The sequence below is a fragment of the Bacillus rossius genome, chromosome 15 (genome assembly GCF_032445375.1).
Source record: "Bacillus rossius redtenbacheri isolate Brsri chromosome 15, Brsri_v3, whole genome shotgun sequence".
In the NCBI taxonomy this organism is placed as follows: Eukaryota; Metazoa; Arthropoda; class Insecta; order Phasmatodea; family Bacillidae; genus Bacillus; species Bacillus rossius.
In genome coordinates, this window is record NC_086342.1 from 8004081 (window position 1) to 8017180 (window position 13100).

General features: G+C 38.3%; 1 protein-coding gene across 3 annotated transcripts in view; it reads left to right on the forward strand.

Annotated features, from left to right (window-relative positions):
* Nucleotides 1–13100, forward strand: part of LOC134539531 (uncharacterized) — a 264735-nt gene that overhangs the window by 108670 nt on the left and 142965 nt on the right. For all 3 annotated transcript variants that reach the window (XM_063381631.1, XM_063381634.1, XM_063381633.1), the window contains one exon: nt 10021–10154. In XM_063381631.1, coding sequence (XP_063237701.1) covers nt 10021–10154 — 134 coding nt within the window. The remainder of the gene's footprint in view (nt 1–10020; nt 10155–13100) is intronic.

Genomic DNA, 13100 nt, shown 5'->3' on the forward strand with positions numbered 1-13100 from the left:
CTCTGAAGCTCTGCACACCGTATGTGTGCCCGGGTAGGCGGGAGCTTTAACATTTTTATTTTATATGAGCTAGTAAAAAACAATATTGGAAAATTTCAGAGGGGTCGGTGACTTTGAAGCTGTTGCTTGCCATCAATTGCATGCTCTACCCGATCATTTTCGTTCATCGTCCTCTGCCTTTGTCATGCCGCCTGCTGTGTCGTTTTTTTTTATTATTTAAATTATATTAACGAGGGAGCTTCAGGACGTGTCAGATATTCCTGTCGTCAATTTACAAAACCGACAAGAACGGACAACAGTATGAAAGCGTGCCAAGTCGCCTGATCAAGTCAATTTATTTTCGGTTTTGCTCATAATTAGAGTCCCGGAAATTTCGCGGATTCCTCTGGCCTCAGGATAGAATTCAAATTTATATAGGTGTGCTCGACCCATGTTTACTTTCCCATTGGTTGATTTCTTAGCAAGAACATTTTTATCCTTGTTATTTGGCACTTCCTGATTCGCTTACTTCTCTCCTAGCTGGACATCGTTGGCTCACGGTCGTAGAGGGGCGTGTCCAGATAACTGCGGTCCAATCATGAACACAGTGCGACAGTGTGGAGGTTTGCATTCTAGCTTGCGACTAAATGTACTCATAATGTACCACAACCTAACCTAACCTAGGCTAGCCTCACCTAACCTAACCTTACCTTACCTTACCTAACCTAACCTAACCTAACCTTTGTGGCAGTCCTGAAATGACATTTTTCGGCGTTGTGGTACACAGCAGTTTTCTAGCTGTCGGCGTTGTAGTCGATTTGGCATTCGGCGTTATTGTATGTTCGGCGTTATTGTACGTTCGGCGTTGTGGTATTTCGGCGTTGTGGTGCGTCCCCGCGGGGAAGGCAGGTTGATGACTTCTGCCGACGACGAATCGCCGACAGACGAAGTCGGAAAGAAGGTAGTTGATGTTGGATGTGGTTTGTGGAAAGGTGCCGCGGAGAGGGGGGGGGGGGAAAGAGACAGACGTTATTTTCGTACGGGTTGATGGATCTGGAATCAAGTGTTCCATCCACGCCGAGCATTGGGATTGGCACGCAGTAAAGTATTGCACGGTACTATTTTTTTTTATATTTGGCAGTTTCACTGTGGGAGGGATAAGGTTTGTAAAGACGTGACACTCGAGCAAACTGTGCTTACCGAGTTTTTTTTATTTTTTTTATTTTTATTGTTATCTCCCATGTGTTGACGGGTGATATATCCTTCGCAGCTGTATGCAATACCTATAGAAGCCACGATTATTAGGATAGTCTCAACCCGTCTGTGTATAATCAATTTTTTTTTGAGAGAGAGCTCATTGGTCGGTAGCAAGGTCGTATACTTTGGTGGGTTACACGTGAATGGGTAACAGCTTCTTCCACTTGTTTACCTGTTTATAACTGGCCCAGGTTTGTCAAAGGCGCCATGAAAAAAAAAGGAGGGGGGGGGGGGAGATGTTATAGTCCTTCCCGGGCCCGAAATTTTAGGAGGGTACATTGATGTTTATGCACTTAAACGATTAAATTCATGTTTTAAATTAAAACTAAAACGTTGCATAAAACATTACTGATTCATAGGGGCAGTCATTTTTCGCGAAAGGATCTGAACACGTATTAGACTGCAGCAAGGTATACCTGCACCTGTTGTTTCTTCCTTGTGATTGGCGACCGTCTGCAAGATAAGTCGTTGCTTTATTTGACCGAGACACTCAGGACGCATTTACTTCCACACTGAATCACTCTGATTGGTGTTGTTACAATCAATATGTACCTGGGAGAAACTCACTCAATCACGAAACACACGATGCTACAGTGTTTTAACTTTCATCTAGTCTCGAAATCTTTTCGCGAAATCTGCATGTCCCTACATGATTCATTATGTAAATATTCCAAGGCAAATCTTGACCTTTTTAATGTCATGTCTTTCAACTGCGTCTTTTTTTTTTTGTGCGGTAGCCCCTTCGAGAAGTCTTCCTGAAACCGCATCTGTCTAGAGCACTGTAATACCCGACCATCAACGTGAACCAGGTGTATATTACGTGCTTCAAGGCTACTTTGCTGTCCGATGAATCTGCGCAATAAACGTGGCGCTACCAATGCCAACCCAATGTTTATTATTTGTCAGAAATGACATTCTAAGAACGAATTCAGGTTCTTAGAAAAGGAGCATGTGTACCAAAATTTATTCAGGCCTCTTGGCTATAGTGTCTGTACATACACACACACATACATACACACACACACATTTATACGTACATACACACATACATACATACAATATGGTAAAAGATTCATATTAAGGCATTCAGAAGGTTTTTACTGGCCGAAATACTTGAAATTAACATTTGAAAAATAAAATTCCCGGATCGATATTGCAGATTGGTGATGATGAACGCTCTACTTGCTGAGAAAAATGGTTGCGTGTCCGGAAGCCATATTAAAATTATTTTGATTTGTAATATGGTGGACATTGAAGTCAGGTGTTTTTTTTATACGCGAATTAGAACAATTATTGACATTAAATCTATCCTTGACATTTTTTATAATTACAGGTTTTTAAATGTTGGTTACCGAAATAGTTCTTAGTTGTTCTTTACGGTTTATTTTACCTACTCAAAATGACTAATAATGTCTCGCAGTTTCAACAATCAAGGAATAACCCGTCGACCAAGCCCTCCGGGAAATTCAAAGCGAGTGAAAGTTACGTTGGCACACCTGTGGGTAATGGCCCGTTCTCTGCTAGGCTTTTAAATAACACAGAGTAGTTATGTAAACTACACTTGTAACAACCTCGATTTGCGAGATCGCGTTTAGTATTTTATCTTAAAGCTCAGATCTGGTCCTGCTGGTATAATCAAACATTAAGCTGTTACGTAATCATCAAAATCATCGTCACTGTCATTCCACCCACAAACGCATTCCCGTATCGGCGATTTTTTCCAATCTAAAGCAAAGTTTTTTTTTTTGATAGGCCGTTCCTGTTTATTCAGGAATTAAGAACCTAAAATGTTTTTCTTTACTTTTTGACATATTTTAAAATCATTTCTGTAACGGCGTTGCACTATTTTTTTTCTGTAAATGTAACTGTAATAATGATGTAAAATGACAAATATTACTAAATTATTAAAATAAATGCAACTATTTCGCTACAAAAAATGTTCGCCGTAATACTGGGTCGGATTTGTGCCCAAGCATTTATGCTTTGTGTTGTGCCAGTACCTCCAATAATTAAAATTGTTTGTAAACCATTCTCTTGATTTTTTTTCCAGTATTAAGTGCGTTTATCTATAACCATAATAAAACAAAAAAAAAGGGTCAAATTGTTGAATATTCAATAATATTTTCCTGTGGTTTTAAAAAAATATACATTTGTATAAAAAAACAATAAAAATTTTAAAATTATTGCCAGTTTGTTTCTTTTATTCCAAAATAACAATAGCAATGTGTTACATTAACTTTCTCGTAGTACTAAAAATTATTGTGGCAATTGGTTTCCATAGGAATCGTTTGTAAACGTACAAAAAATTGTTTTCTGTGTGTAATATTTTTAATAGTTTACCATTTTAACAAGTGGTTAGGTTACATTACATGAAAAGAATCGTGAGATCGGTTGGTTAGGTTAGCTAATTATGTTTTTAATTATGACTACCAAACGTTCAACGAATTTACATAATTATTGTTAGAAGTTATAAGAACTACCGCATTGGATGTTCTTCATTTAGCTATAGTTTATCATTGTACACAGAAAACATTTTTCTGTACTTCTACAAAAGATTCCTTTTTGAAACCATTTGCCAATAAATAGTTTATAATACCATAAGAAATATATTTTAATTTGTACATTACATGGCTATGGTTATTTTACAAATATATGAAATGCTTTTTCGAGATGAAAAAATATGCTTAATTGTATATTTTAATATTTGTTTTGTTCAAGTATAAATTTTTTTAAACCACGGAAAATATAATATAATTTTTAAATAATTGGACATTGTTTTGTAATGCCCATTAATGTGCGCAGTTAATACTGGAAATCTATTCAGGGAACAGTTTACAAATAACTATCTACTGGGACAAAACGAAGCATTAATTCCCGGGTAAGAATCCGAACCCATCATTAAATCCATCACAAAACGAGGAGAAAAATATTGAGTTTTGCAAACTAACTCTTCGCTCTGAGCCTTAGACTTGAGTTTATGCCATTTCTTCTGTACCCATGTTTTTTTTCTCTTCTCTCTTTCTTACTATTGAAATGTAAAAGTACTCTGTAATATTTAGTTTTTGTGGTTGTACAGCATGTTTGTATATATGTATATATTTGTATTAATTGACTTGTTCTATATCCCGGAGTTCTTACCTCCATATGGGATCTACAGATCAAAAACTGAATAAATAAATAAAAAATTACTGCGAACACTATTTTGTAGCGATACAGTTTACAAATACCTGTAATTTTTCATTAACATGTCTGTTCCATTAAAAAAAAAAAAGTGTATGGCACCTGCGTCATGAAAGAGGTCGAATCCCGAAGAATGACACCCCTCCCGTTTTTTTTTTTATAAAGATGGACACAGTTCCCGGGCTGTGACGGTGGCTTCATCTCTCGGCCGATGAATGAGTTAGGCCCTATGGCGCCCTCAATCCGCCCACATTGTGCGACGCGCGAACTGGCCGCTGGAGATAACAGTCGGTGTCCCAGCCGCGATAGCCGGGCGTACCGTAACCACGGCCTTCCTACCACAATCATGGTACCCGCATACCGGGAAAACACGAGGAACAAAAAAAAAAAAAAACTTTAAGGAGGATTAGACCCCGCAATCTTGGAATTTTTTTCCCTATCTTTTTTGCTGTAACTCTAAATTTGAACGATTTAACTTTTTTTTTTTTTTTAAAGCATGTCAAGTCATAAATCATTTCGACACTGTTAGAAATTACGGTAAATTTACGAACATTCGAACGAAGAATTTCTCTCAAATAAACGAAGGGTTCTTCGGAATTTGAAATAACTTGAACTTCGCAGAAACTACGCGATTTTGACTTTGTCGAGTAGTTGTTTCGTTCAAATAAAAGTAAACACACACACACTGCAAAACAAGTGTGTTCTTACTGTAGACTCAACCAGTTTTTTTTTAAATATACAAAGACTATGGATTAATGTTAAAAGAAAGTGAAGACAGTGTCCGCAAATTTACGAATATCCCTGGGTAACTTGTAACCATGCGTTCTTCGTAAATTGAAAGTGAAAATTTAAACTGTGTACACACTGTTGCACCCACATACATATTTACTTACAGAATCTAGTTTGTAAGCGGCGCGAGTATCTTGATAATCAAAGTTCACAATCTAAGACTTCAACAAGCAGCCAAAGCTATGTCATAAATGCCATGTCAAACCTAAACATTTAGCACAGAAGCTTTATTGCAAGAGTTATCAAAGTATTTGAAATTGCAAGATGGCGAGGCCTTAAACACCCCCCAGCCTTCTCCAAATATGTAAACAGGGCAAACGACTACATTTTAGTTACAAAATAGTATCAGTAATTATAATTTCTGTGTAGTATCATAATAGTTAAATCAAAAGTTTGTGTGTTAATAATTCTTATCTGATTTTTTCTAACATGAATGATTAGATTTTAGGGATATAAACATTTATGTATTAACTAGCTGCCCGACCCGGCTTCGCACGGCTATACTAATGGAAAAAAATTAAGCCACATCACCCATTTACAGTAATGGTAAATAATAAAAAAATCAGTGAAAATTTATTACAATGCTGTATAATGTACCGGAGAGAAAATGAATAGCACCGATGGTTTCCCGACTCGTGCACGCAACGTACAACTGATGTACCCGTACTTCGCTACGGCAGTCTACAGGCAGATCACTCTTGCGCCGCTCATTATACATGCCCCTCCTTGTGGGTACGCCACTGCCGCGCGATGCCCGTTGCCATGGAGACGCAGAAGGCATGAACAATGCAAAATCCTGTTGCCTTGTTTTAACCACCCATGGGATCTAATTTTCGGAAAATGTCATCCTGCGTAACATAAGGAACATTACTGTGAAGTTTCAAGTCTGTAAAATATAAATACTTGAAAAAAAAAGGGTAATTTTTGATATTTAGATACCAGCTAAATTTCAACGGTGATGAGGACTGCACTAACAATGAAATAGTCGTTGTCATAGAGACGAATGAAGCATCAACAAAGCAACAGCCGTTGCCATGGTGATTTCCTACCAAAAAATGGAAATTTTGATATATTACCCCCCCCCCCTCCCCCCCCGAAACTCCCCTTGGGATCGGATTTCCGCAGAATCCGTTCTTAGTGAGCGTCTACATCACAAAATGAATAATTATGCTAAATTTCAAGTCAATTGGGTTTATAGTTTTAGAGATCTCGCGATGAGTGAGTCAGTGAGTGGTATTTCGCTTTTATAAATCGCAATAAATTAAAATTGCGACTATAATTTGAGATTTAAACTATCCTATCTCTCAAGTTGGATCGAACTGCACATGGTGTGCGAATTTTATTATAATCGGTCAAGTGGTTTAGGAGTCCATTGAGGACAAACATTGTGACACGAGATTTATATATATTAAGATTTAAAAGCAAAATCGGATACTACCTGGTTTTAATTAATATTAATCGTTTAAAAGTTTGATCGTTTTACCTTTAAGATTGGCGGGGTTGGTTATGTAATTTCTGCCGAATTTACAATAGTGCAAACTTTAACCTTTTATAATAAATCCTTGCATGTTATGTATATTCGTTGAAATGTGTTGTAAAACTATCTGCTGTCTTGTCAGATAGATCGATGAGACAGGAAAAAAATGTTAGGTGAGACAAGAAAACATCAGGGGAACTGACTGAAATGAAAGTATGGAAACTCTGTGTAGAATGTTCCATAATGAAAATAATTGCGGTGCGAAAATGTGTTATAAATTGTCTACAAATGCAGTGCCCTTCAAAATCATCCAAATTGTATTGAATTATATCTCTCCGAACGGCATGTGACGTTACTGAAACGACACAACCACACCCATTTTGAATAATCACATTCCTTCGAAGATTTTCGTTATTACTTGCAAGATGCGATTTTTCAAATTTAAATGGTTTAGTTAATGTCCCCAAAATATTTGCTAAAAAAAATTTCTTTAATAAGTGTTTAATACATATTTGGTAAAATATACTACTACAATTCCAACTTAGTAATATCCTTTTTAATGGTGAAGCAGCGGTTTTTAAACATTTTTCTATTGAGAATATAGAATAAAACATGATGAGATCAACTTCTCAAAGAAAATAATTGTTAATCAAATATAAAATTGCTGTGACATATGCAGGATTTTTATTTTGGAAGGGGGAAGGGATTTGAAAAAGTTTGCTTCACCAAAATATCCTGCATTCACGCCAATTTTTTACCAACTTCGTGGAGGAGGGATATTCCTTTTTCCGCTGTAAAATTGTTACTAAAATAGTAAATGAACTCTTCCAATTTTCATTGAACCCAATATTTGAAGACCGTTCACACGAAATTGATTACAATCATTATTTGATCGTTTAAAAAGGCCTGGAAGTAACTTGGCCATCGCCGCGAGCGGGACAAAGGAAACGTTGCAAGGCTTGTGTAGTTGCGTTTCCCGAACACAGATGTCGCGCTGCTCGCGCTTTTTAATGTGTATAGTTTCATTTTCCGTCGACAGGTGCCGCGCGCGTATGTTTAAGGGTGTCCTTCGACATCAGCGCAATTTTCATGCCGGGAGAAACTGCAAATGCAACTGTTTTGCGTGTATTTTCATGTATTGTTGTGCTTTTAACACGTTATACAAATCAAAAAAGGCTGAAAAACTTATATTTTGCATGCTGAGGTAAAAAAACAAAAAAAAACACTTAACTCTCATTTGACAACAAAATTTCCTGTAAACTTATTTTTCTCTAATATCGCAGGTCTGTCGATTATAACTATCACTATAACGGGAAATTTTACAACACGACATGAAACACTTTACTTATTTAGATTTTATTTACATATAAATGCCTTACATGATACATGTAACGTAATACTAGAAACGTGCCCAATTTTGCGTTATTTTGGATAACGGCTAGAATGCTGGGTGTACGTAATCAGAAAGGAAAAAAAAAAAAAAAAGTATGTTGATGTGCGTCCGCCAGTTTTATCAGGTCACTCATGTTTCTTACCACCTTATCGATTCATTTAATTTGTTCTCCATTGTCACCTCATCAATTCACAGCCCGAAGCATTCAAGTCGTATCCTGCTGGTTATCCGAACCTGTTGAGGTGCTATAATTCTAATTAGGAACTATTTATCCCGATTTTTTTTTGCATGCCAAGGTTTAAATCATGTCTCCCCGAAATTGTATATATTTTTGAAAGAATAGGTTTACTAACAGACTCTAGTATGTAAGCGCCACGAGGAAATAACGTTTTTGTAAATTGGACAAAAAGCATTTATGCAAAATTACAGACATGATGAACTACAGAAGTGTATAACTACAGAAAAGGGGTTTGCAGTAATACTGGTTTCGGCTTCTTACCCGGACATTTATGCTTTGTGTTGTTTCAGTATTTCCAGTAGTCAAAGGTTTTTTTTTCTGTTCCAGTGTTAAATGCGCACTTAATAAGCATTATACGCCAAATTAAAGATAAATTTTTAATATTAGATTATCTTTTCCATGCTTTAATAAATTATGTTTGAATTGAATGAAACATCAATTAAGATATAAAATTATGCACCAATTTTCGTGAGTAATAACCTGTATTATTTGTAAAAAAATTGGTTGTCTGTAAAGTCGGTTTACAGACGATAGTTTAACGTGACGTCATAAAAAACATTGATGAAATGATTGCATACTTTTATGAATAAAATTGAATCATTTTTATTGAATATTATCACTATTTTGTATGGATACAAAGAAGGAGTGAATTTAAATCTACAATTTAATTGAAAATTTTACTTTTATTTGCACTCATCAATTCAAATATGTTTATTACTTTAACGAAGAGATTATTTTAACTATAGCTTTTAGACATGTTTTGCTATTTAACTTCTTCCAATCTGTGTTATTCTATTAAGGATAGGACGATGATAGGAAAAGTAGGAAACGAATGGGAGTGTTTCAAGTTTAATGCGCCTCGAAAAAGTCAGATGAATGGTTGTTCCAATCGAGTGGAAGAGAGATAGATGCGGCGCAAGCGTACAATGTGCGTAACGGGACAATGTGCGTAACGGGACACTTTTCCGTGCGTGCAGTCGGCGTTCATCGATTTATTAGACGTTGTCACGCCAAAACGTGTAATAACCACAGCTGTGTTGTACAAAGGGATCGTCCAATCACGTGAGGCTCGAAAGAGGGGGGGGAGGGTCGGGAAAAATCACGAAATATCACAAGGCGGGAAGGGGGGGGGGTGTAGAGAGATATCACGTGTATTTATTTTTTCACGCGATTTCTACTAAACAGAAAAGCGACGCGTGACCTTGACTCGCCGTAGCCACGCAACAATATCCCCCGCCCGACGCAACGCGAACCACCCGGCTCGGCTTGCCAGTCGCCAGTAAGACTGTGATTTTGGCGCCGAATACATGCGTAAATCACACACAAGTCTTTCCTTTATTATTTTTATGCCAGTGAGAATAAACCTGCAACCTTAATGTGTGTCTGGACATTTTTATCACTGTGCTTAATTTTCCAGAATTAAATTAGATTATACCAATATTTAATGATAACATTCTGAAATTTAAAAAAAAAATGTTTTGTACCAAAAAAATACACGTGGTTTATTGGGTTGGGGGGGGGGGAGGGGGGTTAGTCTGAAACCTCACCACAAATCACTAGAGTGGAGGGGGGGGGGGGGGGAGGGGTTAAAAATTTGCTAAAAAAAAACCATCACGTGATTAATGGATGACCGCAAAAAGGGATGTTTGCCTGATGCTTGTTTGACCCCCCCCCCCCCCCCCCCCCCCCCCCCCCCCCCCCCGGCAGGGAGATCCAGGCGGCCTCGGGCGAGTGGGTGAACGAGTACGCGCGCCGGCCCGCCAGACGCCGAGACCCGCGCCTGTGTCTGCCCCCGGCCGACCTTCTGAAGAGGAGCATCCGTCGCTCCTGGACCATCTCCAGTGAGTTACCGCCCTCCGCTTGGTAGTCCAACCCTCTTCTTCTCCGGAACCACCCTCCTGTATCCCGTAACCAACCTGCTTGTCGATAACTCGTGAATATAGAGACCTGTGAAACTCGCGGGTTCTTTTCGTGTTATGCTAAAATTCAAATAATTATACCTAGTGCTGCTTTCTGCCATTGGTTCACTGTTAATCTGGAGGACTGAGGGCCTATTAGAGACCCTCACTCATAGAAGTGTCGAATCACAGGTTACCCAGTCGAGACTACTCACAAGTGAGCAGCCAATGAACCAGTTGGCATTTGCCCCGAGTGCGTAGAGGATATTGGAGTCTATCCTGGAGGTCATTGAACCCGCGAATTTTCCGGGTCTCTACTCATGAATTAAGAGATCTGTAAAACTCGCGATTTCAAATCCCTAAAGGATAGGCACCATGATCCTCTGTGCACTCGTGCAAATTACATCTGCTGATTGTGGTTACCGATTCGTAACACCTGTTGGCTGGAATGATCGTGATTCGCTAATTCTTCTGTTAAAAGATTTTTCATTGGCCCGGAGTCCTTCAGATAAACTGTGGCCCAGTCACTGAAGCAAAATAATGTTCAAAAGTATTTGGACCCTATCCTATCGAGAAATGAATCCGCGAAAATTACAGGTCTCTACTCATGAAATTTTTGCATCCTGCATGTAAGTGCCCAGGGTTTGTTTTCCCTGTGTCTGTGCAGGTTTTTACCTGGGCCCGACTTATCTAGTTTTTAGTCTAGGATAGTCAGTGAGGGGAGTTAAGTCATGGCGCCAATCGCTGCCATGGCTGGCCAATCCCCCCTCCTAGCACATGACGCATGCTTCCTCTCCCGCATGGCTTGAACCCTGCATGATTAGAGCGTATAGGCTTCGGCCTGAGACGCACATAAGAGTCTTTCCCTAACCCGGACCCCTCCCAAACACACTTAGTTTTTAGTTAGGTTGGGGAAAAAATAATAATAATCCAGTGAGTTGTCTCCCCACCACCCCCTCCTTTTCCCTTCTCCCCTTTCTTCCCCTCCACTTCCACTCCTCTAGCCCCCCTCGTTCCCGGGAAGCCTTTATTTCACAGACGAGAGAGCCACACCCGAAGTTCCCCGAAGTTCATGCTCGCTTTTTTTTCCGTAGCACAACATGTGTATTTATTTGTGTGGGGGGGGGGGGGGGGGGGGATCGCGGGCATTTATTCTCCAAATGCGCGGGTTTAACTTATAAGATGTCATTTTTGAAATTAGCAAGAAGTAATTTAAAGAATTATTAAGTTAATGAAGATAAAACGGTATCTGGTTTTTTTGAGTCAAAAGAAGCATATGATCGGTTTTGTAATGAACTGAAAGCTGCGGGTTATTCTTTTTCGATCATTATAAATACTTTAAAACATTGTGGATGGTTGGTTATATTAGGTAAATATAGCTACATTAAAAATTCTGTAAAAATTATTTTATGGTTGCTTAGCAAACAACTTTTTAATATGTAGCTATCCAGCGCTAGGAAACCGTTTACACGATTTCACAGTATCTTTAATGTAGCTATCCTAACCAAATCAACCGTCCACAATGTTTTAAAGTATTTATAATGTAGCTAACCTAACCTAATTGACCATTAGTTATCATGAGTTGTCCAAAATAAAAAAAACCGAAGATGCACGATCGGGCGTTTGGCTCTCTCGTCTGTGAAAAGAAGGCTTCCCCTCGTCCCCTGGCTCCGTCGCCCCACGTCACTCACCCCTCATCACTCGCCCCTATCCCCTATTCCCTATCCCCTATCCCCTATCCCCTATCCCCTATCCCCTATCCCGTCTCGTCACGTTCCTAGCCCCTCGCCCCTCCGGAAGATATACATGTATTATAGCATTGACGAGTATACTTAGTAGTTGTAGCGGGCAGTTGTTAAACATGCTGCCCGACCTCCATTTTTTTTAAACTCCGATCTTCCGAATTTCATGTGCTAAATATTGTGATGCAGTCGAAGTTTGTGGGTTCAGACTCATTCTTAATGTGTGTGTGTGTATTAAATGGGTGCTACCGTGCTACTAATTTCCCAACTGGCGCTACACTTTTCGTTACTCTCTTATCAGTCCAGGTTCGATGCAGACAGCATCTGTCGGGAAAGGGGGAAGGGTTTGGGACGATAGGGGGACGAATTCACCAGTAATGTTCCTTACGTTCATTCACATAAAAATCGGCTTCTGTGTTTCCTACAATATATTTGGTGCAATTAAATTCAAGTATTTTTTTTTATTAAAATCAGGTTGTAAAAAAATACGTTGGGTCATTTCGCAGCCGTTTTTTTAATGTATAAAATATACGGTATTTGGTATTCGGCATTTGCTATGAGTAATTTCGTGAATGGCACGGAAGTCACATGCAACGGAAAAGTGTAAACATGGAATGGGGTAGTATAAGACTAAAGCATTTAAATATCTTGGCATTTTTTTTAAAAATATTCTACAAGACAAAGACAGGATATTGCAAATCTAGTTGTATTTATTATTAGAAAAACCAGCGTTACTCAAAGCACTGTTTTTTTTTAAATATCAACACACCAGAGTTCACAAAGCCAAAAGCGAAACTTTATAGAATTAAATATTAAATATAGATTTTTTAAACAAAAATAACCAGCATTTTTAATAAAATTACTTGTTGAAAAAACCAGGTCCAAAAGCCGGGGTTTAGTTTTTTTTTTTTTCTTTCGAATTTATTGTAGTCGTTTCGTTGTATGGTTTTGAAATTACGGTCTGGAAATGTAGAATGATTCGGTAATCGACGTCACAGAAAAAAGCATGTTTGAATTAAACAAATAATTGTTTATATATGGCGAAACAAATATTTACTTGGTGGAACAAATATTTTATCAGCTTAACCAAACTCGGTAAGTAACAAAAATGATTCGTTACACCTAACCAAATATATATATTTGAGTC